This window comes from Scleropages formosus, chromosome 3, assembly GCF_900964775.1.
Source record: "Scleropages formosus chromosome 3, fSclFor1.1, whole genome shotgun sequence".
NCBI classification, from domain to species: Eukaryota; Metazoa; Chordata; class Actinopteri; order Osteoglossiformes; family Osteoglossidae; genus Scleropages; species Scleropages formosus.
In genome coordinates this window covers 29,274,024-29,299,975 of record NC_041808.1, presented here as the reverse complement: position 1 = coordinate 29,299,975, position 25,952 = coordinate 29,274,024, and the positions used below count along the sequence as shown (strand labels likewise).

At 42.9% G+C, this 25,952-nt stretch overlaps 1 protein-coding gene across 1 annotated transcript; it reads left to right on the top strand.

Annotated features, from left to right (window-relative positions):
- The first annotated feature begins 1,806 nt into the window (after positions 1–1,806).
- tcf20 (transcription factor 20) lies at positions 1,807–25,570 on the top strand. Its single transcript, XM_018738400.2, has 6 exons — positions 1,807–2,300; positions 11,558–18,913; positions 19,219–19,312; positions 19,523–19,572; positions 24,357–24,452; positions 25,020–25,570. Exons 2-5 carry the CDS (start codon positions 11,618–11,620, stop codon positions 24,426–24,428), a joined length of 7,512 nt encoding a protein of 2,503 aa, XP_018593916.2. The 5' UTR covers positions 1,807–2,300; positions 11,558–11,617; the 3' UTR covers positions 24,429–24,452; positions 25,020–25,570.
- Positions 25,571–25,952: the final 382 nt, after the last annotated feature.

Below are 25,952 nucleotides of genomic sequence, written 5' to 3'. Positions count from 1 at the left end.
CAACATCATAATTACCCAAAATATGTGCATCTATCTTACGGCCTTCACGTATCCACTTCTGGGGATTTTCTTTCAGATTTCCTGTTTGTTTTTCCTCAAATACAGGTCAAGAACTTGTCATATTTTTAACAGGACTTGTTAATGTTGTATGACAAGTTTTTTGTACATTAAAAACATGGAAAAACAACTGTGAAAACTTAACACAAAGTGTTGGCAATATCTGCCTTTATTATGAGTGAATATAAGCAAAGTAAAAAATCTTTAATGGAAAATATGAATATAGATGATTTCTCGAGGAAAATAGCTGATCTCTGGTGAAGTAGGAACTGATGCCTAGGCAACCAGAGATGAATTGCTTGTAATAAGTAGCAAACGAGTTAAACTAAATGCTTTACAAAGGAAGATAATGTCAACCTGTCCATGACACTGCATTGAACTGATTTCTTTCACTGTCATGTTTGAAGTGATCAATATTACCAACAAATTCCGTGTTAGACTACATATATAAATATATATGCAGTTAAATTATCTACTGAGGCTTTTGTGTAGTTGCCATGGCAACAGTGATGAAAATAGACACGTATCTGTATAGAAATGACTGAATAATTTTATTTAAACAAACAAACAAAAGGATGAAAAAGGGACTGAATGCTGACAGGCCAACTAAAACTGAAAAGATGAAGAAATCTATCAAGGGCTTTGTGGTAAACAATATATCAAGAAGGTTAAACAAAATGTCTCCCTGATAAAACCACATAGCATTCAGTGCCTTTTTTCTATAGATACTGTATAAAAGCAAAACAAACTGAGGCTGAAAACTGAGGGCAAACCTTGTGTGCCTGACGGCCTCAACTAGTACATTGGAAGGCAGATTTTTTTTTATGCCTCATTTGTTTGATAAGCAGAAACACTTCACCCTGCACTCGTACATTTCTACACTTACCCATTTATAGAGATGTATTCAAGTCCTCATCAGCAATGCTCCTTTGTGGTTTTCAATGTGTACCCTGTAAGTGTGATTCCTTGACTGTCACATCCATTTATTTCCATTTTCCCATTTCACCCTTCATTATTATTACTATTATTTTTAAATAAATGATGGAAGGCTTTGAAGGTCCAGTTAAATCTGTTAAAATACATTTGCATTTGTGCTCAGGGTTATTTTCTGGCAGGAAAGAACAGTATTTGGAGGAGAAAATCACTGTTGTGGTAACTTGTCTGGCTGCAGACTCTTACCAAGGAGGTTTTCATGGCACTTACACAACTCATGCTATGTATAATGTGTGCTGCCTTGCCAGCTATACCCGTGAGGAAGAAAACATGGTAAACGAGGTGGGAAGAGGTGCTCCTGCGGTGTTCCAGGATGCTCCAGCTACACTGGGGGTGTACATTTGCTCAGATGACACCACACAGTACTGTTGCTTTCCGAAGGGTAAAGCAACCACACCTAAAGGCACGAATTCGAGTCTTTTCCGCACCTCCGAGTTCCTCTCCTCTTCCACTCAACTTATATAATCTCAACCGCCTTTCTTTGAACACTCCACTTTAAAATCCTGTGACAGGAGACAAACTCAGGTCCGAATGACTCAGTCAACAATTGGGAGGTTTGAAAGGACAGTTCTGGAGGCTCAGCATTTATTCGGATTTCTAAATTCACTGCATACTTAACAGTTTCTGCAGAAGAGAGAGAGAGAGAGAGAAAAAAGAGAAAAACAGAAAAAAAAAAAAACGAAAAAGCAGTAATGGGGATGGGGATTTGATGGAGAGATGTAGGGGGTGGGGAGGGAGGGGGTGTGTGCAGTTCTGAGGCGGTCTTTCAGTTAAAATTTCAGCTCGAATGTGTGTGTAAGTAATGTGTTGTGGAATGCAGTTGTGTTAAATGTGAGATATGTGACTGCAATTAGGGAACGGGTCGTTGTTCATACATAGGTGAGCTCTGTGGCTCCGGCTCTTAGCTACGTGGGTCTGCCGGAGAGACGGCGGCGTGAGGAGAAACTGAGGCGAGGCGTCGGAGACTGTATGGACTTCGCTGCTGCCGGGACATAGAGGCACTTCGACTGTGCTTCGGCTATTTGAGCGGCGGGGGACGGAAGAAAGAAGCATTTAGCCCAGAGAAAGGCCCAGAAATAATGTGTGTGTGACGGGCCCCCCCCAGCTTCGCCGCGGCTGCTCTGGGCTGTGCAGACGAGGGAGGGAGACAGGGACGCGGCGGAGCCTCCTACCCAAGACCGGGGTTTCACCCTTTAGCACAGGAATTCAAAAACGCTCATTAAACTCCTCCCGGTCTTGTGCTCCACCAGGTAAGTGCTAAAACAACGCATGTGGCGCATTTCTCTTAAAAAAAAAACATACGTATATGCATGTCTTTACATGTACGTGCACCATTATCATGTGAAGCGCTCTCTCAAAGGTAAGGACGCTTCGACGCCGTTGCTAGTTTATAATAGTCCAGAATAATTTAATGGTGTTTCAGTTAATGGCATTCACGGGGTTTGGTGTAAACCAGGCGTCCTCTTGTTCGAGCAGATTTATGAAAAATCGGTGGCGGTGACGCGCAGGCTGACGGGCGCGAGCTAGCGCAGTTACCTGTCGAAGCCCCACAGAGGCAACACGTAACCTTCGCGCTACGCGACACAGCATGACAGCCCTGTGTCTCTACGTCGCCGAAAATGCCAACATGCTGCTGCATTTAACGCGGAGACTGGTCGTTTGCGCGAAGCAGCCGAACGGACGCAGTCCCTCTTTCTTTTGTAGCCGTACGTAGCTAAGCAGCGCATTCCGTTTTCCTCATCTCTCCGTTAAGGCGTGATGATTTCAACCGCGTCGCTGAGCTCGCCTCTAGTTGTGAGTGAGGGGCTGTGTGTGACTGTGCGTGAGCGAAGACCGCGCACCTGAGGGCGACCACCGCGCGCGCACGGCGCTCCGCGGACCCCGCTCGCGTGACCCTCAGCCCATGACTGTGACAGCTGAGCTGAGCCCGATGCAATTGTGCAGAGCTTCGCGGCGTTCGTTCGGCAGGACCGCGAAAGTGCTGTCACACTCTGCTGCTGCCCATCTTGCGGAGACATCTGTCACGCTCTCTTGCAGTGTGCGTCTTCAAAATACAGCACTGACAAAATATTGGTCAGGCTCTGCTGTTAATAATGACTTAAAAGCCTTAACCGAGCTCCGTGGGGCAGGTGAAAGTGCCTCCTCCTCCCCTATCACAGGGGAAACACACTGCCTTGGTTGGGCTGCGTGCTATTAACCACCTGAATGTTGACTGAAAAAGTCTGCCTGAGTGTTGTTATGTATCTCAACTTTAAGTACACGAAGATACATGATTCAAAGTTTCCGTTTTTAATCATTTCACGATGGGAGTGGCAGGTAGTCTTTGCATTCATGACCATCTGCATAAGATGAACTATGTAAAGTTCACATTCTTCTGTTTCCTCATTGTTCCTAAACGCATCTTCTGGTGGATATGCATATAAGGGTGAATGTCTTCTTGATATTATTTCTTTGATAATACTACTGATAAATTATGTGAGGGATGACAGAATTTAATTTGGTTGGTTCTGTGACATAATTCGTTCCATGAAATCACACCGTTAGCCACATTCCTGGCATTATTTCTTATTAAAACATGGACAGATATGAAAATATCTCCTAAAATACCACAATAAGGCAATTTTATGTGTGACAGTATTTCTAGCTTTTCATTCATTCATTCATTCATTGTCAATAACCACTTGTTCAGTACAGAGTTGCAGATTTAAAGAAAAAAGTTTGCAGGGTCATTGCCTGTGTCTTTCACCCTGATAGGCCCTGAGACACTGCAGTTAGAAAAACTATGTTATGTTACTCATGAATGTTTGGTCACTGCCTCTGCTACAGCATCCAATCAAGGTGCTTACCTTGAATTGGTCCAGTAAAGATTACCCTGCTGTATACATGGGTAAGTAATGGTAAATAGCTTAGCATTCTCAGCAGTTCTGAAGAAAATTGTCTGGTACTTATCTGGTATTAATAATAATAATAGTAATAATAATGAATCTGCTCTTTTGGTAGTGATTTTAGGTGATGATATTAGATTTACCTTAATCCATGGCTGTGATTAGTTGAGACTTGTCAATGTGATTGTAAATTCGATGAATATACAGTGTTCCCCAATCTTTTAACGGTAGTTAATTCCTGAAAAACCCTTCATAAGGTGAATGCCCATAACTCAGAGATACAATTACCATTACAGTCTTTTTATACCTTACAAAGGTATTAATATGTACATCTGTCTTCCTGCACTTGCTCAGCGCTTTCGGAGTTCAAACATACCGTACACTTAAACACAGCATACATATGATATTCAGTGTTTATGTAATAATTCAGTCTTAAATGCAAAAAACAGAACAACAGTAAAGACAAAACAAATGTATGAAAATAATACAAATGAATTTGTACTCAGTGAACAAACTGACATGGTGTCATACAGCACTGATCTATGTGGTTCAACATGAGTTCAAGTCCCAATTCAGTCTGTAGGGAGTTTGTTCTCCCTATGTTTGTGGGGTTTCCTAAAAATGTGTTTCAGGTCAATTGGTGAATCACTAATCAGTACTCACTAATCTAATTGTCAGTTTAGTGTGTGTGTGTGTGTGTGAGTGCACGTATTTGTCATTGTGCGTGCCTTTGTGTGTGCAAGTGTGTTTGTGCACGTTTCTACTTTCTTATAATAGCATAAATGAGAGAGTAAGTGGAATGCTGATCAAATATATGCCCACACCGTAACGGCCGCCTGCGGTGTTGTGGTGCATGTGCTTCACCCATAAGCCTAAAGGAGCTTTTCAAGGATGAAATAAGGTATTTTTCGGCACAGTTTCTACTGCAACCCCAGTGCATCTTGTAGTTGTGATTTTTTTTTTTTTTTTTAAAAAAACATAAGTAGATAAGTTGTGTTACATAAAGTTATTCAAAATTGCAAATTTTTGTAAGTTTAACTTTTGTATGTCGGGGGTTGACTGTAGCTTCAAAGGTAAAATTTTTATGTTCCTGGGCCTCAAAAGTGACACCCATTTATGGTAATACAGTTGATCGTAAGTCGAAAATATCATAAGTCGAAAATGCATTAAATACACCTAATGCACACCTCTGTGTGACACTTGTATATCATAAAATCCCACCAAAATGGACAGTTACTGAAATATTTCTCACGAGGCAGTTTCCTGTCATTAATTATTGTATAATAATGTATGGTTGTGTGCATGCTATCGTTCATCTCTTTATAGCTATTGCTTACTGTTCACTGACCAGGTGTGTGTGTGTGTGTGTGTGTGTGTGTGTGTGTGTGTGTGTTACGTTGCTTTGCTGCCAAAGCCACGTGTAACGCCAAAAACTGTATCTAAGCTCACTGTCTAAACCTTATGGGATATACTACAAAAAACTTGTGCTTACAGAAAAATTCTCAAAACATATAATACTAAAATATATTGTAGTTACACTGTAAAAAATTTCACTATATTTTTTACAGTTAAATGCATTGCGGTTCTAATCATTTAACATTAGAATTACAGTTGAACATCTAAGTAATATGTTTGACCGTGACTGAACAAATTAGATAAAATTACTGTTATAAATTGCAGCGGTTGGTATTATAAAACATGCTGTGAAGATTCATTCATAAACTTTTAACATCTGATGGTTTATTTATGTGTCCTGCATCTGTAACAAAATGTTTGGCAGTGGGGAGAAATAAAGGTAGCAGAGTATCTGTCATCATCTGTCCAAGCCTTAAAAAACAAGTATTAGAAAAGTCTGCCTTAATTTTTGCAAGCATCTGTCACCTAACCCATTACTGCCATTCTATTAATGGTGTAATATCGAACACCAAATATATAATCCCCTCCCAACACAGAAGTACATGTAATAAACAGTGCCGTGGCACAAGCAGCAATGCTAATAAACCATTATTAAATATCTACCTAGGGGTGTGGTGGCGTGGCGTGGCAGGCTTGGCCTGTGCCTGCTGTGTGGTGGCTCTGGGGTTCGAACCTTGTTTGGGGTGCCTTGCAGCAGACTGGTGTCCTGTCCAGGGTGTGTCCCCCCCCCTTCGGCCTTGCTCCAGCTCACCGTGGCACCCCTTGGGACAAAGGATTGTAGATATTGGTTGGTAATTATCTGCAATTAAAATAATCCACTATTAAACATTAAAACTGTAATTCTTCCCCATAATGCAAATTAACAGTCCAGCCATGTACAGTTTAGTTTCTAACAGGGGTGGTAGAAGATAGGTAGTTGAGGGAATGGTGCTGTGGCAATGGAAGAAATTTAGGTACACAAAATTGCCTCACAAAAAAGAATGAAGCTCCTTTGCTGTATACCAGCGTGTACACAAATTTGTTACAGTACAACTTAACGATTATTCTTTTGTGCCCCAAAATGTCCAAATTATAAAATTATATAAAATTATAAAAGTGCCATCCTGTTGACCCGGACTCATAGCAACTACTCATGTGGTTTACAAGGCAAGGGTGATTTACAAGTGCCTTCTTCCATGCATGTTTGGGAGGTGCAAACATGGAGGAAAACATGCAAACTCCACACACCCTGAGTAGGTCTCAAACCCCAGATATCAGAATAGAGATATAATTTAAATGCACAGCATTTTTAAACCTTTTTAAACTGTAAAATTAAATGGTGTTCATAATGTTCCAATTTTTCAATTAAATATACAGATCTTGACAGCAGTTATAATGTACTTACACTTATTAAACAAAAGAATAAAATACATATAAATGCCCCCACAAATAAATCCCAGAGTCTCCCCATGTTTGCATGGATTTCCTCCTGAAAGACATGTGATCCAAATTAATTGGTGACTCTGAATGGCCTGTTGTGTGTGTGTGTGTGTGTGTGTGTGTGTGTGTTGATTCTTAGCTGTGAGTCAAAGGTGCCAGCTAATACTACATAATGGCTTTGAAGAAAAGCATGTGTTAAATGAATAAATGTAAATGTCTTGCACCACTCAGCAGTTAGGAGGTGCATGAAATCCAGATTTGTTCCTCGTACATGCAGAGAAATGCCATTAAGACAAAGTAAGGATATTAAATGAAACTCCTCGTAAAGCTGAATTCTTGTACAAGAATTTGTAATGTGTGTAATGTCAGGTTTTAGTGTTGAATTAATGGATGGTTTCGGTTTTAAATACTTTGAGACACTGGCAGCCTACAAGTTAGCACCTGAAAACAAAGACCAGCAGACACAATGGGAGAAATTAAATGACGAAGAAATAAAATCAAAACATTTAAACTACTCTAGGATGCTAATTGAACAAGCAACAAAATGATGAAAAGAATAGTGATTTGAACGAAGCAGGGATTTTTAAAATAATGTAAGAAATATTAAAAGTAAAAATGAACAGAGTCCAGAGAGGTGGACGAAGTTGATTTTTCAAAAAGGTAGAAGGCAAATTTGTGTAAAACTGACAGAAAAATAAAAAGTCAGTGGATTAGCAGTCATCAAAAGAGTATTTCTTTGGGCTTGAAAATTTTAGTCAAAGGCTGTTCAGTATGGTTGCTGGACCTGTTTACACAAAAATGTTGGAGGTGATTGGCACATTTGTCCTGTACAGACACCCCTTGACTTATGCAAATCGACCGTTCTTCAACCCCTTACTCAAATCAAAATTTACGTATGTCAGATTCCCCCTCCTCCCCACCATTTAACATAATAGCATTAATAATTTTTCCATCTCAGTTATTGCATCTTGATGTTTCTTTGTTATTGTTGTTTTCATGCTAGCTGTACCTTTAACATGCTCCTTTATACGTGCAGCATCCTTCGCTATTTTATTTATAGTCGAAACCTAGTTCCCGTGCTATAGATGATAATCTTTGTCCACTTTCCTACTTCCTTATTATTTTTAATTTCATCTCCAAATTGATTGCGGTACGCTTGTGAGATGGTTCTCGATTTCCTTACATTTATTCATTTAGCAGATGTTTTTCTCCAAAGCGATGTACCATCCATCTCCATCCATCCATCTTCCGTCCCGCTTGTCCTAATAGGGTCGCAGTGGCAGCAGAGAGAGCAGAGAGGCCCAAGCCGCCTCTGTCCCCCGCAACTTCCTCCAGCTTAGCCTGGGGGATCCCCAGCCATTCACAGGCCAACTGTGAGATATAATCCCTCCAGCGGGTCCTGGGCCAACCTTGGGGCCTTGTCCCAGTTGGCCGTGCCCGGTATACCTCCAAAGGGAGGCGCCCAGGGGACATCCTTATCAGATGCCCGAACCACCTCAACTGGCTTCTCTCAATGTGGAGGAGTAGCGGCTCTATTCTGAGTTCCTCCCGGATGTCTGAACTCCTCCCCCTGTCACGGAGAGTGAGTCCCAACACCCCGCGGAGAAAACTCATTTCGGCCGCTTGTATCCGCAGTCTTATTCTTTCGGTCATTACCCAAAGTTCATGACCATAGGTGAGGGTAGGGACGTAGATTGACCGGTAAATGGAGAGCTTCGCCTTATGGCTCAGCTCTCCCTTCACCACTACAGTCCAGTACAGTGACCGCATTGCTGCTGCCACTGCTCCCAGTCTGTGGCCGATCTCACGCTCCCTTCTTCCCTCACTCATGAACAAGACCCCAAGATACTTGAACTCCTCCACCTGGGGCAAATTCTCTCCCCTTACCTGGAGGGGACATGCCATCCTTTTCCATGAGAGAACCATGGACTCAGACTTTGAGGTGCTGATCCTCATCCCAACCGCTTCACACTTGCCTGCAAACCGTTCCAGTGCGTGTTGGAGGCAACCCTGTGACGGTACCAAAAGGACAACATCATCTGCAAACAGCAGAGACGTCACCTTCCAACTCCCACACAGAATGCCCTCCTGGCCTCAACTGCACCTTGACATCCTGTCCATGAAAACCACAAACAGGAGTGTAGACAAGGCACAACCTTGGTGGAGTCCAACACCCACATTGAACAGGCTTGACTTAATGCCAAGTATGCGAACACAACTTTCGCTCCGTATGTACAGAGACCAAATGGCTCGCAGTAGTGGCCCTGGTACCCCATACTCCCTAAGCACCTCTCACAGAATTTCCCGGGGAACACAGTCATAGGCCTTCTCCAAGTCCACAAAACACATGTAGACTGGATTAGCAAACTCCCATGCCCCTTCAGTTATCTGTGAGAGGGTAAAAAGCTGCTCCACTGTTCCACTGCAAAGGCGGAATCCGCATTGTTCCTCTTCAATCTGAGGTTGAACTATCGGCCGGAGCCTCCTCTCCAGCACCCCGGCATAGACTTTCCCAGGGAGGCTGAGAAGTGTGATACCCCGATAGTTGTCACACACTCTCCGGTCCCCTTTCTTAAAAATAGGGACCACCACCCCAGTTTGCCAATCCAAAGGCACTGTCCCCGAGGTCCATGCAACATTGCAGAGGCATGTCAACCATGACAGCCCTGCAACATCCAGGGCCTTAAGCAGTTCCGGCGGATCTCGTAGCTTACCAACTACCACAGTGACTTCCACCTGGGAAATGGACTCTGAAAACATGAAAGCCTCAGGCCCTGACTCCTGTAAGGGAGGCATATCACTTGGGTTTAAGAGTTCTTCAAAGTGCTCCTTCCACCTCCCGACAATGTCCTCATCAGGGGTCAGAGTTTCTCCACTCCTGCTGAACACAGCCTGAGCGAAACTCCTCCGACCCCTTCTGAGCTGCAGGATGGTTCTCCAGAACCTCTTTGAAGCCGACCGATAGTTGTTTTCCATGGCCTCTCCAAACTCCTCGCATGCCCTGGATTTTGCTTCTGCAACCACAGCTGCTGCTGCCTTTTTCGCCTGCCAGTACCTGTCTGCTGAATCAGGAGTCCCCAGAGCCAACCAGGCCCTAAAGGCCTCCTTCTTCAGCTTGACAGCTTCCCTCACCCCGGTGTTCACCAGCGGGTTCTTGGGTTGCCGCCCTGGCTGGCACCAACAAGCTTTTGGCCGCAGCTGTGCCTAGCTGCTTCCACAATGGAGGTTTTGAACAGGGTCCATTCAGACTCCATGTCCCCTACCTCCTCCGGGACATGGGAGAAACTCTCCCGGAGGTACGAGTTAAAATCATTATGGACAAGGTCCTCTGACAGTCGTTCCCAGCACACCCTTGTTAAACGTCTGGGCCTACCGGGTCTGTCCATCAGTTTTCCCCACCATCTGATCCAACTCACTAGCAGTGGGAGGGGGCGGGGTGGTGCAATGTACATCTCATAGAAAATACAATGTGTACATTACATTAGCAGAAAGAGAGACTTAGATGCAGACGCGTGATTCTTAATACAGTTAGTTTCGATGATTCATTCCTAGTATTTATATGTAATGTATATATACATTTACGTTACATTATAGTAGTTTCATGAAGGTTTATCCGTTGTTTAACAGTTACATGAACTTAGTAGATCGTGGGCAAAGTGAGTCCGGAAGAGGTGAGTTTTAAGACCCTTTTTAAATGTGGACAGAGATTCAGCAGTAAGTGAATCCTTCAAGTGCACGTTTAGCACCAGGTATTGTAAATAATGAAATGGGCAAAAAATATGCGAAAAAAGCACTACACTAACGAGAGGAGATGCGTTCACAGCTCAAAACATGTGAGAACTGGAAAGATGCAGCTTCCTGCCTTGTCTGGTTATGCTGACTCAAATGTTTTGCATAAGCGCTATCTGTAAATGTGTATGCCCGGAATTTTTTACGTAAATCCGGATTTATGTAAGTCGAATTTACGTAAGTGGGGGTGCCTGTATATTTATTTTATTTTGTTTTATTCAGAGCAAAGTTTTAAAATTACTTAAAGGGACATTAAATAGAAAGCATATTTTTGATAGCAACAGCCTTAATATACATTGACTAGTTGCAAAAAATTACATTTTAAGGTGAAACAAATTACTTTGTTCTTTTGCTATTTTGTTTGTTAGTTTTAACATTTGTTCTTGGATTGGTTCCTTTTGATCAATAAATTGTATCAGCTGTTACCTTCCTTGTGAAGTACTGTTGCTTTAATTTCTAGTTCCAAAGTGTTTCTTGCGTCTTTCTGAATTTTTAAACTTTATTTATTTCATTTTTGTTGTCATACTTTCGGGGGTGCGGTGGCGCAGTGGGTTGGACCACCGTCCTCCTCTCCGGTGGGTCTGGGGTTTGAATCCCGCTTGGGGTGCCTTGCGATGGACTGGCGTCCCGTCCTGGGTGTGTCCCCTCCCCCTTCAGCCTTACGCCCTGTGTTGCCGGGTTAGGCTCCGGTTCCCTGTGACCCCGTAAGGGACAAGCGGTTCTGAAAATGTGTGTGTGTGTGTCATACTTTCAGGTTTCATTTAGCACTTTTTTGTAGATTAGTTTACTTTTTGTCATGTATTTCATTGGCAACTGAAGCTATGAAATGTTGTAATAATGTGGAACTTACAGCATTTTTTTTTTTCCAGAAATAGACTTTGCATCAAGAATTATATGTACTTAAGGAAACATTAATTACTTGTAATACAAATGAGAGAATTTTACCAAACCTATTATACTTTTTTGTAACTGGTTGATTCCTATTTTTGTTCCATTAGGGTTTTCGGTGGAAAAGGTTGGAGATTGAGGAGATTCTTCTTACTGCTTAAGGGACAAGAATGTCTGAAGAACATGCTGAGGCACAGCGACGAGCACAACAAAATTCTCAGACACAAAACCAGTTCCCCCACCACACAATGTCTCATCACCCAGGACAGACATCCCTCTTGCAGGGTTACGGATCTAGAATCAGGGGTGGTGCAGGTGGAAAAGGACTGCAAAGTAATGCTAACAGTAGCAGTAGTCATCTGAGTGACAATCCATACCAAAAAGAAGTCATGGAGTATTATATGGCAACAGGTGGAAAAGATAGGCAAAGGAGAGGGAGCCAAGGATTGGCATATGGGTCAGGTTTTGGGTATCCAAATGTAGATGGACAAGTGCCTCCCCAGTATCGACATCCTGGAAATGGTCCAGGTTCTTCTGGGATGTCTCAGTATCAACTGGACTACAGTGCTCGATCTGGCTCTGGTGGAAGTAGCAGCAGTAGTAACTGTGGTACTGGAACCTTTTCACCCTCCCACCAATACTGCTTAAGTCAAAATTCCTCCATCCATTCTACACCTGGACATCAGACACAACCACGACAGCAAGGCCAGAATTACCCTTCAGGTCAAGCCCTTCCTCAAAGACAGCAACAAAGAGGTTATCCCCTTTCTGGACACAAACACCCTGCTCAGTTCTCCCAGTACCCTTCAGCAGGTACAACTCCAGGATCTACTGGGGTATATAATCTTTCTCAACAGAGGTATCATGGTAATGCTGGCAGTTACGAGTCTGAAGTTACTAACTCTGTTAGTGCTAACAAAAAAGCTAATTCAAATCATACTTCAGTTAAGTCAAACAACATACCACAGTTAGACAGTATTAGGAAGGGATACCTATCTTCTAATTATCCGTTGTATGATTTCCATGGTTCTCAGTCCCTTTCCAAACACTCAGTTTACCCACATCGTTACAGTCAGCATAATTTGAAACCCGATTATGATGCATCCATGAAAATTCACTCATCCAGTTTACACCAAACTCCTGCCATACCTTACCCTAAACATCTCAATACTTACACTGGCTCCTCAAATTCTCACAGTTCCTCTATACCTCAGTTCTCTTCTCAAGAAATCTCAAAATCTTTAGTCCAGTCTCAAACTCAGCAGCCCCAAGTCCATCAGAACTTCAGCCCAGTATCTAACCCATCTCCAGCAGCCTCTGGATTGCAGTCACCAAGCTGTAGTTCATCACCATCTCCACTGATGGGTGTTTCAGAAGGTTCTAGAAACTCCGTTACCCCTAGCCAAGTAACATCACAAACTCCTCTCCCAAACTCTCGAAACACTCACACCCGATTATTGCGAGCTACGCCTCAGTTGAGCCCCACACCCAGTTCCAACAGCAGCATCAGCAGTTGTGGGAGCAGTGTAGTTAATGTAAATACTACAAATGTAAAAGCAACTGCAGGAGATGCTCATATTGGGTCCACTCAAAGCCAAATGGGAAAAGGAGGGATAAGTGAAGAAAATTTGTCTTGTCCATACCCGTTGTCTGTTGACAAGTTAACTAGGGAGCCAGAGATCAATAGTCTAAATGCTTTAACTTCACAGGTGGCTAATTTGCCTAATATTGTACAAGATATGCAGGTTTCTCAAAACAGGGGCAAAGATAATGATAGTCAGCAAAAGGGTAGAGGAGGTGGTAATGATTGTACTAATGCAGCAAAGGATGGAAGAAGGGATTCAGGAGACACTAGTGATAGTGTAGTGGTGGAAAGCCCAATAGAGATAAAACAGGAAGGGGAAGAACAGCTTTTAGCAGGGGAGGGTGGGAGAACTAGGCAAATTAGTGGAGTGAATGAGTCCAGCAATGTCACTTCCCATACTTCATCAAAGAATCAGGTGAAACAAGGTAAAAATGGTTGTCATGATCTGTCAGATGTAGAAACTGGAACATTGAAAAAACACAACCAAACACTGAGCTGTTTAAGAGGAAGGGAACATCATCTCCATGATGGATCTTCTAAATTTCCCTCTTCACAATCTTCCCTACCTTCCTCAGTAGAGTGCAGTCAAAACCTTCCTCCTTCCTGCAAATCTGCTCCTTGCATGTCTACCTCCATCAGTCAGTCTCCTAAAGTGATGTCTTCATTTCACTCTAACTTTGCTGTGGGTCTGAATCAGAAAACGAATGTTACACACATGGAGAAAAATGAAAGGAATGAAGACCACAGTGAAAAAGATCCAGATGGAAAAACTTCTGAGAAATCAGAAGATTGGAAATGCAACTTACCCAGAAGTGAAAGTGAGAAATCCGAGACCTGTAACAAGCAGAGAGACAAAGAATTAGTGAATCACTCACAGCCTTCAAGTTTAAAAAGTGGTGATGATGATGGAGAAAATGTCAAAATGCTAAAAGTTATTAGTACGGGGGAATCCCAAAATACAGGAGGAGTGGGGGTGATTGTTTCTCCCCATTCTGAGACACCTCAGTCAGAAACTTCAGTGGAATTATTTCGAGATAACCCTTCTATCCCACAACATTTGATGGATCAACATCAAAATCCAGATAAGGCATGCTCTCTCAGTGTCTCTAAGGACTCCAGATGTCTTAATGGGGAAAGTGAAGGTAGTCTGTCTATGAAACCATCAATAAATGGAACCAATTTTCCCTTTAAATCAGGTTGTGGGCCATGCATACTTCCACAGTACAGATCTGGAAATCAAAAGTCACTGCATGCTTATTCTGAGTTACATGATGGGAATGAGATGGACTTACAGAAAAGAGGAAGCTTAGGGTTCAATCCAGGAAAAGAAACCAACTTAAAATACCATGGTCAACATCATCCACCACTCAATTATATCCCTGGACAAAGAAAGGAACTGGACCCAATAGGTACAGTGAGACCAAATAGAAGAGGGTCAGGAAGAAGGCAAGATATTAATCCACAGCTACAACAGCCGCCACCGAGTCTCTTGAAAGAATTCCTCCAAGGCTACAACTTAAACAAATCATATGACCATGCTAAGAATTCTGTTCAAGTTTCTAATATCAAACCTGAATCTCAAAATATCTCTCCTAATCTCTCACTTTCTAGACATTCTTATGGTGTGGCTGGAAGTACAGTATCCCACAGTCAAACACATCAAACTGTAATTGATGGAGACCACCACGCTTCAATTCAGAGAGCAGTGCCTGGGAATGATTACCCTCTAAATCTAAAACAAGGTAGTAAGATTGTTGATGAGCAGGATCCACCCCTTCATTCTTGGGGTACTAATGATATAGAAGCAGAAAGGACACATTGTGATTCTTCAGAGAAAAGCGAAGAAGTGATATCTCCAAATCACTCAGCATTAAATTTACAGCAGACCTCAGAATCTTCTCAACTACTCCCTTCAAAACACATTAACTTAGCTGACTACTCTCTACCCCACCGAAAAACCTCAAATTTGTTGACCCCAGCTTCTGCTGTGCAGCAATTACTGCTACAAGTTACTGAACCCTTAGTGAACAATAATTTATCTGTGAATCAAAATCGACCTCAAAAGTCATCATCCTTGCCATCTTCCGTTTTATCCTCAGAACGCCGTTCAGTCATCTGTGATGTGTCCTTCCAGACAACTTCTGAAAAGCAAAAGAAAAACAAAGAACAAGAGAAATCTAAACAAGCTGCAATGCCTGGATCATCTGTTATTCAGCAGTCACTTTCTGCCTCTTTGGCTATTCTGGATGGTAACATTAAGGAGGAAGAAGGAGAAGTAAAGATGGATACTGAATGCCATGCTTCAAAGAAGTCTCTTGATGAGACTGATAATACTGCCTTTTATACTAGGCATATTCCAGCTAAGAAAAGTCCTATCCAGCAGCAAAACAGATCTCCATTTCTGCCCATTGAAAAATTATCTGACCCTCCTAATTTACCTACTGGAGAGAATAGGAATGTAAGTTTGGCCAGTGTCAACCCTTACCACTCCCATCAAACACCTCATCTCCAATCTTCATCTTCAGCAAGATGCCATTCAAATTTTCCAGCTGTTGATGGACCTAGCTGTCATTCTGGATATGGATTAGAAAATGTAGGACAGGGAAGTTCCTTTCATCCCCAAATCTCTTCTCAACAACATTTACCTTCCAAATTTCAGCTGGAAAACTCTGAATTCACTAACAAATTACAAAGGTTTTCTCAATTGCACCCTCTCCAGTACTCTAACTCAGAGGAGAAATTGGAGTGTGCAACCTCAAACAAGAATAGATACTCCATGGAAATAGTGATGGGTGTTAGTGCTGGTGTAGTTGGTCGCCAATACCAAAGCCCACCAGGAATAGGCTCTCAAACATTGCATTTTGCCCCTGATGTCCAGCAGCAATTCCCTCAACAGGGTAGTTATGATGTATCACAGTATGGAAGAGAAGGTAGAAGAACACTTGACAGTGATACCTACCACACAAACAAAACTGGTGCAATTATTCCTCCATCAGACCCTTCATCTGGGGTAACAGAAAAAGTGGTCAAATTATTCCAAACAATACCTATTTCAGGTGCTCACAGTCAGTCTAGTAAAGATGTTCATTTAATGACTCAGCAGGGCCATAAGCAGAAAACAGAACGCAGTGCTGGAGAGCCTAACCCATTAATGATGAGAAGGAGGGTTCGTTCTTTCATCTCCCCAATTCCGGCAAAAAGACAGCATCAGGATTTGTCACAGCAGCAGCAACAAAGGAACACTACAAGTCGTTATCAGTCTCCATTGCAGAACTCTGCCCACAGACATCATGATACTGACACATCAAGTCCAGAGGTATCTTATTCAAAGTTAGCCTTACCAGAAACTGGCTGTCCTTCATTAACTCAAAACTTGTCTTCAGCACCCACTTCACCTCAAGGGAAAACTAAAATCTTGCCAGCCAGGAAAGGCCGTGGTTTGAAATTGGAAGCAATTGTGCAGAAAATTACACCCAATGTTAAAAAAACAATCAATAATAACAGGAGTTACACAAATTCAGCACCAGGCACTCTTTCTGACTTGACTGTTGGAGATCCAATTCATTATAATGCTGGGAGCCAGGAGTCTGGTGATGGGGAAAATTTACCGAAACTCATAACTGGGCATGGGAATTCCAGTTCTTATGCTGATGAAGGTTTATCCTTGGAGGAAATTATGTCCTATAAAGGAGTTGAAGAGACAGGCCCACTTGCACCCACTGCCTACCCATGTGAGCCTCAGCAAAATCAACCGATTCTTCATCATGGAAACTCAGGGAATTTCAGCAGGTGTACTGGTGAGAGTTTGAAGGGTTTAGATTTTGGGGCCGAAGCCCTTGATTCTCAGTTTACAGAAAGAGAATGTGAAGGAGGACGTTGCAAGGATGGCCAAAGAATGCATCCTGATTTCTCACTCCTGGGACCCTTACCTCCACCACCACCATTACCTTGTCCAGTGCAAGGATCTCCCCCTCCTTCATCCTCAGTATTGTCTGATTTTCAACATTTTACTAGTACTTACCAACAACTGGAAACTCGGAGAGGGGAAGACACAACAGCAAACTTTCTGAGAAGGAAGCTGAATGAAACTGGAATGACATTGGGTGTAGATGATTATGTAGACACAGATTTTTTTGGATCCAGCTCATTTCACCACAGCCAGAATTCAGGCCTCTGCCTATTGACAAGACCCCCAAACAGCCAGCAATTACACCAGCAACATCATTTTGCTCAAACTGTATCTTCGATGAAAAGTCCATCGCAGCTAAGTGAAGCACGACCTCTTGAGAATGTTGTTCCAAAGGGTTATTTTCCTTCAGGAAAGAAAAAAGGGCGGCCTGTTGGTAGTGTGAATAAGCAGAAGCGTAGTCAAAGTCAAACTCAGAATACATCTATTAGTGCACCACCTGTGTTGTCTACATCAGTGCAGATGACTACACCAACACCTGCACATACTGTTTCTCCAGAAGTTGTTCCAGTCACAACAACTCCAATTCCTGTAACTCATCCTGCAGATAGTGAGGGCCCTTATGAGGTTTCCTCTACTGATTGTCAAGTGAAAATTGATACAGAAAAAGAGAATGCAACAGCCACAGTTGAGTTGGAACCAACCAGACCTATTCAACAGAACAAGAATGATGAGAGTCAAGGAAATGGCATAGAGGACAAACAGAGAAAGAGAAAAAGAAGGGTTGCTGCACTGATGGGTAAAGAGGTGCTCCAGTCTAGTACAGGAGCTGAATTTCTCTCTGTAACTGAAATTTTTGCAGATCACAAGACGTTTGTTTTTGCACCTTACATTCACGTTGAGAGAAAGGTAAAGGAAATTGGTGCTGTATGTACTATAGTGAATGAAGAGCTAGATAGGATAAAATGGGAGAGTGGAGGAGAAAAAGGAAAAGAAGGTGGAAGATCTGATATTGTTTTGGATTCAACTCTTTCTTCTGATCTTACAAGAGGGAAAAGAGATACAGAGATATTGAATAAGGAGCCAAAGGTGGAACAGGATCCCATGTCTCTTCAGTCCTGTACTGCAGGAAAGACAATTCCTTTGTCTGGGTATGTGCTCTCAGGACCTCTAATGACTGAATCCAGTAATGTTGGCCATCTTTTGTGTTGTTTGTGCAAGAAATGGGCTAATTACAAAAATTTAGGAGATCTTTTTGGACCTTACTATTCCCCTGAATATGTGGCAACGCTCCCAAAGAATCAACCTCAGATTAGGCACACCCTAGGTACTACAAAAGTTTGTAACAAGGGGGTGCTTTTAGAAACACCTGTCTTGGAATCAAATAAAAAGGAGATTCAACAAACAGAATCACAAACCGCTAAGTCTGCAGTGGACTGCACAGAAAAAGAAGTAACACATCTGGTGTCTCATGCTGCTGCAACAGCTCCAGTGGATGAATGGGAAATGCCTGATGTCTTGGAAAATATCTGTAATGTCTACACTGACAGGGAAGTGGCACAAAAAAATGACCTGATAAATGAACCCATCACACCACTGAAACAACATGAACAGATGCAGACAGAAGAATCACTGCAGAATGGACCGCAGCAGACTGAAGACATCCAATACAGGCCACAGCACAGGAAACTAACCTCTCATCCACGGTTCAAAAGGCGACACAGATCTAGTGAAGATTTACTCAAGACTGGCCCCAGTAACTTTAAAGCCTTGCTGCCATTCCAACCTCCTCCTCAGCTACCTAACCAGGACCCCTCAGAGCCTTTTGTGCATTTGTCTCAGCTTCCTGAAATCCCCCTTGACCCAGAAGAATTGTGGGTTCATGAGGGATGTATAGCTTGGGCCAGTGGGGTGTTTCTGGTCAATGGGCGGCTGTATGGCTTACAAGAAGCACTAGATGGCGCCAGGGACACAGTAAGTTTCTTATGCATTCATTTTTGGTTAATTTTGTTCCAAATCCATTATTCCATTATTATGGATTATTGTAGATAATGTATAACATACTCTTTTCTGCATCTGTCTTTACATTTTTTTCTTAACCAGGTGGCAGTCATATTTAAATTATTTTTAAGTCTACATGTTTACTGTAGATTTTTTGTTTTTTTTTTCTGTGATTGTGGTGTTGCTGTGGCTCCTATGCAGAAAAATGACATTTTTTTTTTTTCTTCGAGTTTCATTTTGCATGTTGAGTAATCATTCTTTCATTCCCTCTCTGGCAGAGCTGCTCATACTGTGGGCTTGTGGGTTCAACGCTTGGTTGCTACAGTAAAGGCTGCTCTCTGAGCTATCACTACTTATGTGCCATAGAGGCAGGTAAGTGTTTAAAATAAAACAGCAAGCTAAAGCAGTGTTTATTAAAAAATAGTTGTCTTTCTGTGTGGGCCTGAGCTGCTGACCATGTATTTACCTGAAAATGGTAATTTAACTGCTATTTGCTTCTCTAATTCATTTCAATACATGATACATTGTATAAGCTGCAAAATTGTATTTTCTAAATGTATATTTTTCTCTGTTTCACTCAAGACTGTTCTCTGAATGAAGACAACTTTTCAATGCGATGTCCAAAGCACAAGGTGACTATGCTTTTTCTGCTGATTATGTGAAATAAAAGGAAACGCTTAAAGTAACGTTTATGGCCATTTGCAAATTAACAGGTAATTATTATTTTCCCTAATATTCACTGTGCCTGCAGATTACAGACACCATTCCAGTTTTTTCTGGTTTGTTTGTAACTCTAATAAAAGCTTAATAATACAGATGTTCCTTAGAGTATACATGGTTGGGTTCCGTAAAAAAAAAAGTCACATACAGCTATAATGTCACTAAAAGACTTTTATTCAGTTATCTCATTTTCATTAACTGCTCGTCCTGTGCAAGAGTTGCTGTGTTCTAGAGTCTTTTTTTGGGAAATTAAGGTGTTAGGTAGGGTATACTATATTTCCAGTTCAGTACACAACTTTTTATTTTATTATGTTTTATAATGTTATATAAGAACTTCTGCAACATTTGTCAGGATCTGCCTATGTTCTGTTTACTTTTTTTCTGTGCAATCAATGTCATCTCAAAAGAGGCAAAGGTGAGGCGTTGTTGAAGATTAACCCAAATGCAGGTGCATTTATTTGATACACAACCAAAAGGGGAAAGCAAAAACTGTTGTCGGGGACAGGCATGGGTCGGGCGATTCCCAGACATGGTCCAGAAGGATAAGACGAGAGACGGGGTCAAAGAAAGATAGCAAGGGTCAGTATCAAGGAGGCAGGAAGGAGAGAGAGGGTCAAAGGAGACCGCTTGTCTGTAGATACATTGCAGAGGCGGTTCCTCTGGACGAGGTTCTGTGAGCAGGTGTCCTTTATACCCTTCCTCTCTGATTGGTGGCAGGTGCGGGTGTCATGTGCGAGGCTGTGGGTGTGACAGTACCCCCTCCCCTATGGGCAGGTCCCCTGAGTCTTGGCGCCGGCCGGTCTAGATGGTCCCTGTGAAAGTCAGATATCAACACAGGTTCTAGAACGTCCCAAGCAGGAATCCAACAGCGCTCCTCTGGGCTGTAGCCCTCCCAGTCAACCAGGTACTGCAAACTCCCTCTCCGCCACCTGGAATCAAGCGGTGATTGCAGGAGCACCGTCTGCCTGCACCGCTGAAGATGGCACAGCATCCCTAGGGGCCTGAAAAAGAGATGTCCAGCATGACTTAAGAAGGGACACATAGAGAGTAGGACAGATACAGAGCTGTGGGGGCAGTTGAAGACCGTAGGTTACTGGGTTGATCTGGCGAAGCACCTTGAATGGACCGATCTACCTAGGACTGAGCTTCTTGCAGGGGAGCCTTAGCTTGATGTCTTGGGTGGACAACCACACCCTCTGCCCGGGGAGGAAGGAGAGGGTGCGGCAGTGCCAATCAGCTTGTTTCATCCGAAGAGTGCTCTGGTTGAGGTGGTCCCTCACTGTGCGCCAAGCCTCTTTGCAACCCCGGTGCCATGCATCGACTGCTGGCATGTCGCTCGACCCTGGATGTCACAGGAGCAAATGTGGCTGGTACCCTACAATACACTGGAAAGGAGAGAGGCCTGTGGATGTGTGGGAGAGCGAGTTGTGGGCATATTCAGCCCAAGGCAGAAACTGGGTGTTGTTTGTGGCTGCAGTAGCTCCACAGGAACCTGCTGATGTCCTGATTTAGCCTCTGCACCTGGCTGCTGGCCTAGGGGTGGTACCCAGATGTGAGACTCACCGTCACCCCCGACTCGTGCCAGAATGCCTCAAACCCAGGAGGTGAATTGGGGGGGCCTCTATCGGACACAGTGTCTTTGTGGAAGCCGTAGAGATGGACGACATGCTGGACAAGTACCTTCGCAGTTTCCATTGTTGTAGGGAGTCTGGGTAGGGGGATTAGACAGCATGCCTTGGAGAAAAGATCGATGAGGGTCTCCCTAAACCACAGTCGGGCTGGCACAGGCAGGGACTCCAGCAGTTTTGCGGGTTTCTGATTCGGGCTCCTGGTCTGGGAACAGACCTTGCATGCCTCCATGTACTCCTGTATGTCTTCTTAGATGGAGGGTCACCAGAACCGCCGTTGGAGAAGGGTCAGTGTCTGACAGTGGCTGGGGTGTCTGGTGGGCAGGGAATCGTGTACCCAGTGCAGCAGGGACAGCCGCATACTGACTGGTACATACTCCTTACCTTCTGACTTGTTGGCTGGTCTGGGTTCTGTCTCCTGGGTGGTCCACAGGTCCTGTAGAAACTGCCACCTAACTGGTGCCACCATGCACTTTTCCAGAAGGATGAGTTCTGGCGGGTCTTTTTCATAGATCCGCGACAAGGCATTGGCCTCTGTGTTTTTTGTGCCAGGCCTGTAGGATGCTGTAAACCTAAAGCTGGTGAAGAGTAATGCCCGCCTAGCTTGACGAGGGTTCAAACAACGTGCCATTTGTAGGTACTCTAGGTTGCGGTGGTCCATGAGCACCAGGAACAGGTGTGCAGCCCCCTCCAGCTAGTGCTGCCACTCTTCCAAAGCCAGCTTGGTGACTAGCAATTCCTAATTCCCAATGTCGTAATTTTGCTCTGCTGGGGACAGTTTGCGGGAAAAGTACGCACAGGGGTGTAACTTTGGGGGAGTGCCCTGCCGTTGGGACAACACGGCTCCATCCCCTACCACACATGTCCACCTCTACCACATAAGACAGTGTAGGATCCGGATGCTTCAGGATTAGTGCGGTTGTGAATGGCTCTTTCCGGGGACAGGTTGTCAATAGCCGCAGCAGTCTTCATGAAACGGTAGAGGGTCAAGTCCTCTGCTCCGGTGGGCCAGCTCAGACTGAATTTGGGGGTGGAGGCCGTTCGGGAAGCAGGCCAGAAGTGCAGCCAGGTTCCAACCGTTCTGTTCCACAAGGGTTTGGAACTCTAAAGAGTACTTCAACATGGAGCGACTGCTTTGCTTGATCTTAATTAAGCGGTCACAGGTAGCACGAGCAGAGAGTGGGTGGTCGATGACTGCTTCAAAACCTTGCTCGAACCACTCGTAGATGGTAGGAATGCACCTCCTCCAGATAGCCATGGAACATTTGAGCACTGGACCCGTTATCAACAAGATCAGATAAATGATCTTGCTGTTATCGGTTTAGTACACATGAGGCAAGCTGGTGAATATGAGCTCACACTGTAGCAGGAAGCATTGGCATGCATCTGGTGTGCTGTCATACCTTTTGGGTGTGGCTAGGCAAGGGTCCGTGGCGGGGATGGACGGAGCAGCAATGGGTGCCGACAGAGGCGGCTCGGGAGCGGCTTCTGCTTCAGCGGTCTCCACTTTTTCCTTGTCCTGAAGCTCCAGGATGAGTCCCTGCAGGGTCTCCGCAATCTGGTGCAGGGTCTGGTTATTAGATCCCAACAAAGCTCCCTGCGCGGAGACCACAGTCTGCAGGCAGTCCAGCACTGCTGGGTCCATTGGTGAGGCGGAATCTTCTGTCATCTTGAAAGAGGCGAAGGCGAGGCGTTGTTGAAGGTGAACCCAAATTGGGTGAGTTTATTCGATACACAACTAAAGGGAGAAGGCAAAAACCGTTGTCAGGGACAGGCGTGGGTCAGGTGATTCGCAGACGTGATTCAGAAGGATGAGATGAGAGACGTGGTTGAAGAAATATAGTGAGGGTCAGTATCTAGGAGACGGGAACAAGGGAGAGGAACGAAGGAGATTGCTTGTCCGTAGACACACTGGAAAGGCGGTTGCTCTGGATGCGATTCCATGAGCAGGTGTGCCGGCACAGCTCGGTGCGGGTGTCGTGTGAGGCTGTGGGCGTGACAGTTCATAAAAATGCAATAATAATGACTTACCTCAATGGGTTTGTTCTGTAAAAGTTTCAGTCACAGCTGTAAAAAGTTAAAAAAAAAGAAAAACATGCTGTAGGTCTTCTATTACCTTTGAGCCACATTAAAATGAAAAATATTTTAGGATAGACAAGACAAATATGTCCTCTCAATGAATTCCTGTTTAATGGCCATTATTTGCTGATTTACTTTATAAACACATATAATGTTCAGCATCTTGTTATTGGTGTTCTACTGCAAGCTAGCGTTTGTATGTAGAAACAAAGGTGAAGGTTTCTCCGCAACAAAAAAGTGAAGATAGACAAGTGAAGAAAATAGAACGAAAAATTAATGAATTAATTAACAGGAAAATATTTTAATTTTTATTTTAATCCATAAATTAAATCTTTAAAACTGAAGGACCTTGTAATTATCCTGAAATAGACATACCAATAAAAATTTAAGTAACTGTATGAACCTTCCGATCCCTCGTATCCATGGCACGCGCACACACACACACACACACACACACACACACACACACACACACACACACACACACACACACACACACACATATATTGACTGAAACCGCTTATCAGAAACACTCAATCTACAGAGATCATAATTTATTATGAAACTTGCCCACATGAGCAGTTTTGGCATTTTGAGTAACATTTCAGCTTACATAGAATCACCAGTTTTGCTCCCTTTTCTGTTGTGACAATTTGTTTATCGTGTCTAATCACAACCCAATATAAAGTGAGAGGGAAAATCACAAATGCCAATTGTCAACAAGATTGTTATTCTTCTGTAGTTTTCAATTCTTGCTATGAAACAACATGTTTAACTGAAAATTACATTTGTTTGAATTCTGAGTTAAAATTTTGTATGTGGTGATATGATCATGCAGCTTTCAAACCAGTGTTCCCAAATACTGCACGGGCCGGTCAGCTCTCTGTTCTTATCCTTACCATCTCCATTTACCAAGTCGGTAATCAGATGACTGCAGCTGACTATCTGCTTATGGTTTTAGCCATTTATCTTGTTCTCTGATTCCCCAGATCCCACAGAAGAGTGGACCAGAGAAGGCCCTCCACCCAGAGCAATCTGAGAGAGGCTCACAGAACCACTGAAAGAGACACCAGCTCCTGGGACCGGTGAGAATAGGAGATCAGAGTGATGGTCAAGTTGTGAAAAGTCAGTAATTTCACTTTCACTGAAGGCTTGCCAGGCCCATTAAGTTAGTGTTGAATGGTATTAGTATTCTTAAATCTTTTACTTTATTATTTTCATTGTTGCTTTGTAGGAGTTCTGCAGCCCTGTTTCAGATTTTTCTTCAGTAAGACAAATTTTGTACTGCACTGTTTTGTGTACATTGATAGAATTGTTATAGCATAGCACAGTCCTGCCTTCTGAAATTTAGTAACCAAGGACAGAGTAGTGAACCTTACATACCCTACCCGTGATTTTACAAAACCAGCAAAGATAGGAAATGCAAGGGCAAGTTTTTAATGTGTACATTCTCTGTGGACTACCAATGACTCACATGTAAACTTCTCACCATAACTTGCTACATGCGATTGTGAAGTAATATAGATGTAAATCTTGCGTCTGGATACTTCCAACTAACTTTCCATGCACCGGCATTTAAGTTGGATTTGATCACTATGAAGTAATTATTTGAATTTGATTAACAGTTTCCTTTTTTGGTTTTTGTTTCCTAGGTTGCATGGAACAATTAAAGTTTAAAAATAAAAAAATAGAAAACTTCAAACAAGCCCCTTGATCACAACAAATGGATATGGAGATAAGTGTATGAATTAGGAAAACAAGTATTATATAAAAAGAGTAAACCTGCTGAGGAACAGGGGAACTCAATAACAGAAACATGTCTGTCTTCACTTTTTAAAAGTTTAAAAGAGAAAAAATTTTATGGAAAACCTCAACCAGCACAGTGAAACAATGACCAGAGGAAAGAGGGGCTGAAGTGTGGAGTCAGAGAAAGGAAGGAATGACCAGCTTCCTCACTGATGGACTTTGAATGTGAAAGGTTTTTGGTTTGGTTCACCTTTCTTCTTCTCTTTTACAGTTTACTTTTCTGTAATATTTTGAAAGTCCAAAACGTGTACATTTGAAGTTTATTATGTTTTGACCATTGAAAATAAATTCTTTGTAGGAAAGAAATGGAAGAAGCAGCTACATTTGACCTATAACATTAGTATAATAATAATAATAATAATAATAATAATGAAAGATAACACACAACACAGGGCACAAGGCTGGAGGGGGAGGGGACACACAGAGGACGGGACTCCAGTCTGTCACAAGGCACCCCAAGCAGGACTCGAACCCCAGACCTGCCAGAGAGCAGGACCCCGCCAAGCCCGCCGCACCTCTGTGCCCTCTCATAATAATAATAATAATAATAATAATAATAAATTATTATTGTTTTGTTATTGTTTTCGTTATCATTATTATTGTTGTTGTTGTTGTTATTGTTATTATTGTTTGTTAATGGAATCAGTATTTTATATTCAGATGTAAGTAGTAGCATTATATTTTTGTTTTTTTTTCACATTCCAGAAAAGCCTCTTAACATTAATGCAGTAGTAAAACACCTATGAAGAGGAAGGAAATTGGCTGACATCATTTGGAAT

What these genes read in the sequence shown, in the direction of transcription:
- tcf20 (XM_018738400.2), top strand. Translation starts at nt 11,618, where the DNA reads ATGTCTGAAGAACATGCTGAGGCACAGCGACGAGCACAACAAAATTCT. An exon ending in TAGATGGCGCCAGGGACACA is followed by an intron (nt 18,914 to 19,218) that starts GTAAGTTTCTTA and finishes CCTCTCTGGCAG; the next exon opens with AGCTGCTCATACTGTGGGCT. An exon ending in TGCGATGTCCAAAGCACAAG is followed by an intron (nt 19,573 to 24,356) that starts GTGACTATGCTT and finishes CTGATTCCCCAG; the next exon opens with ATCCCACAGAAGAGTGGACC.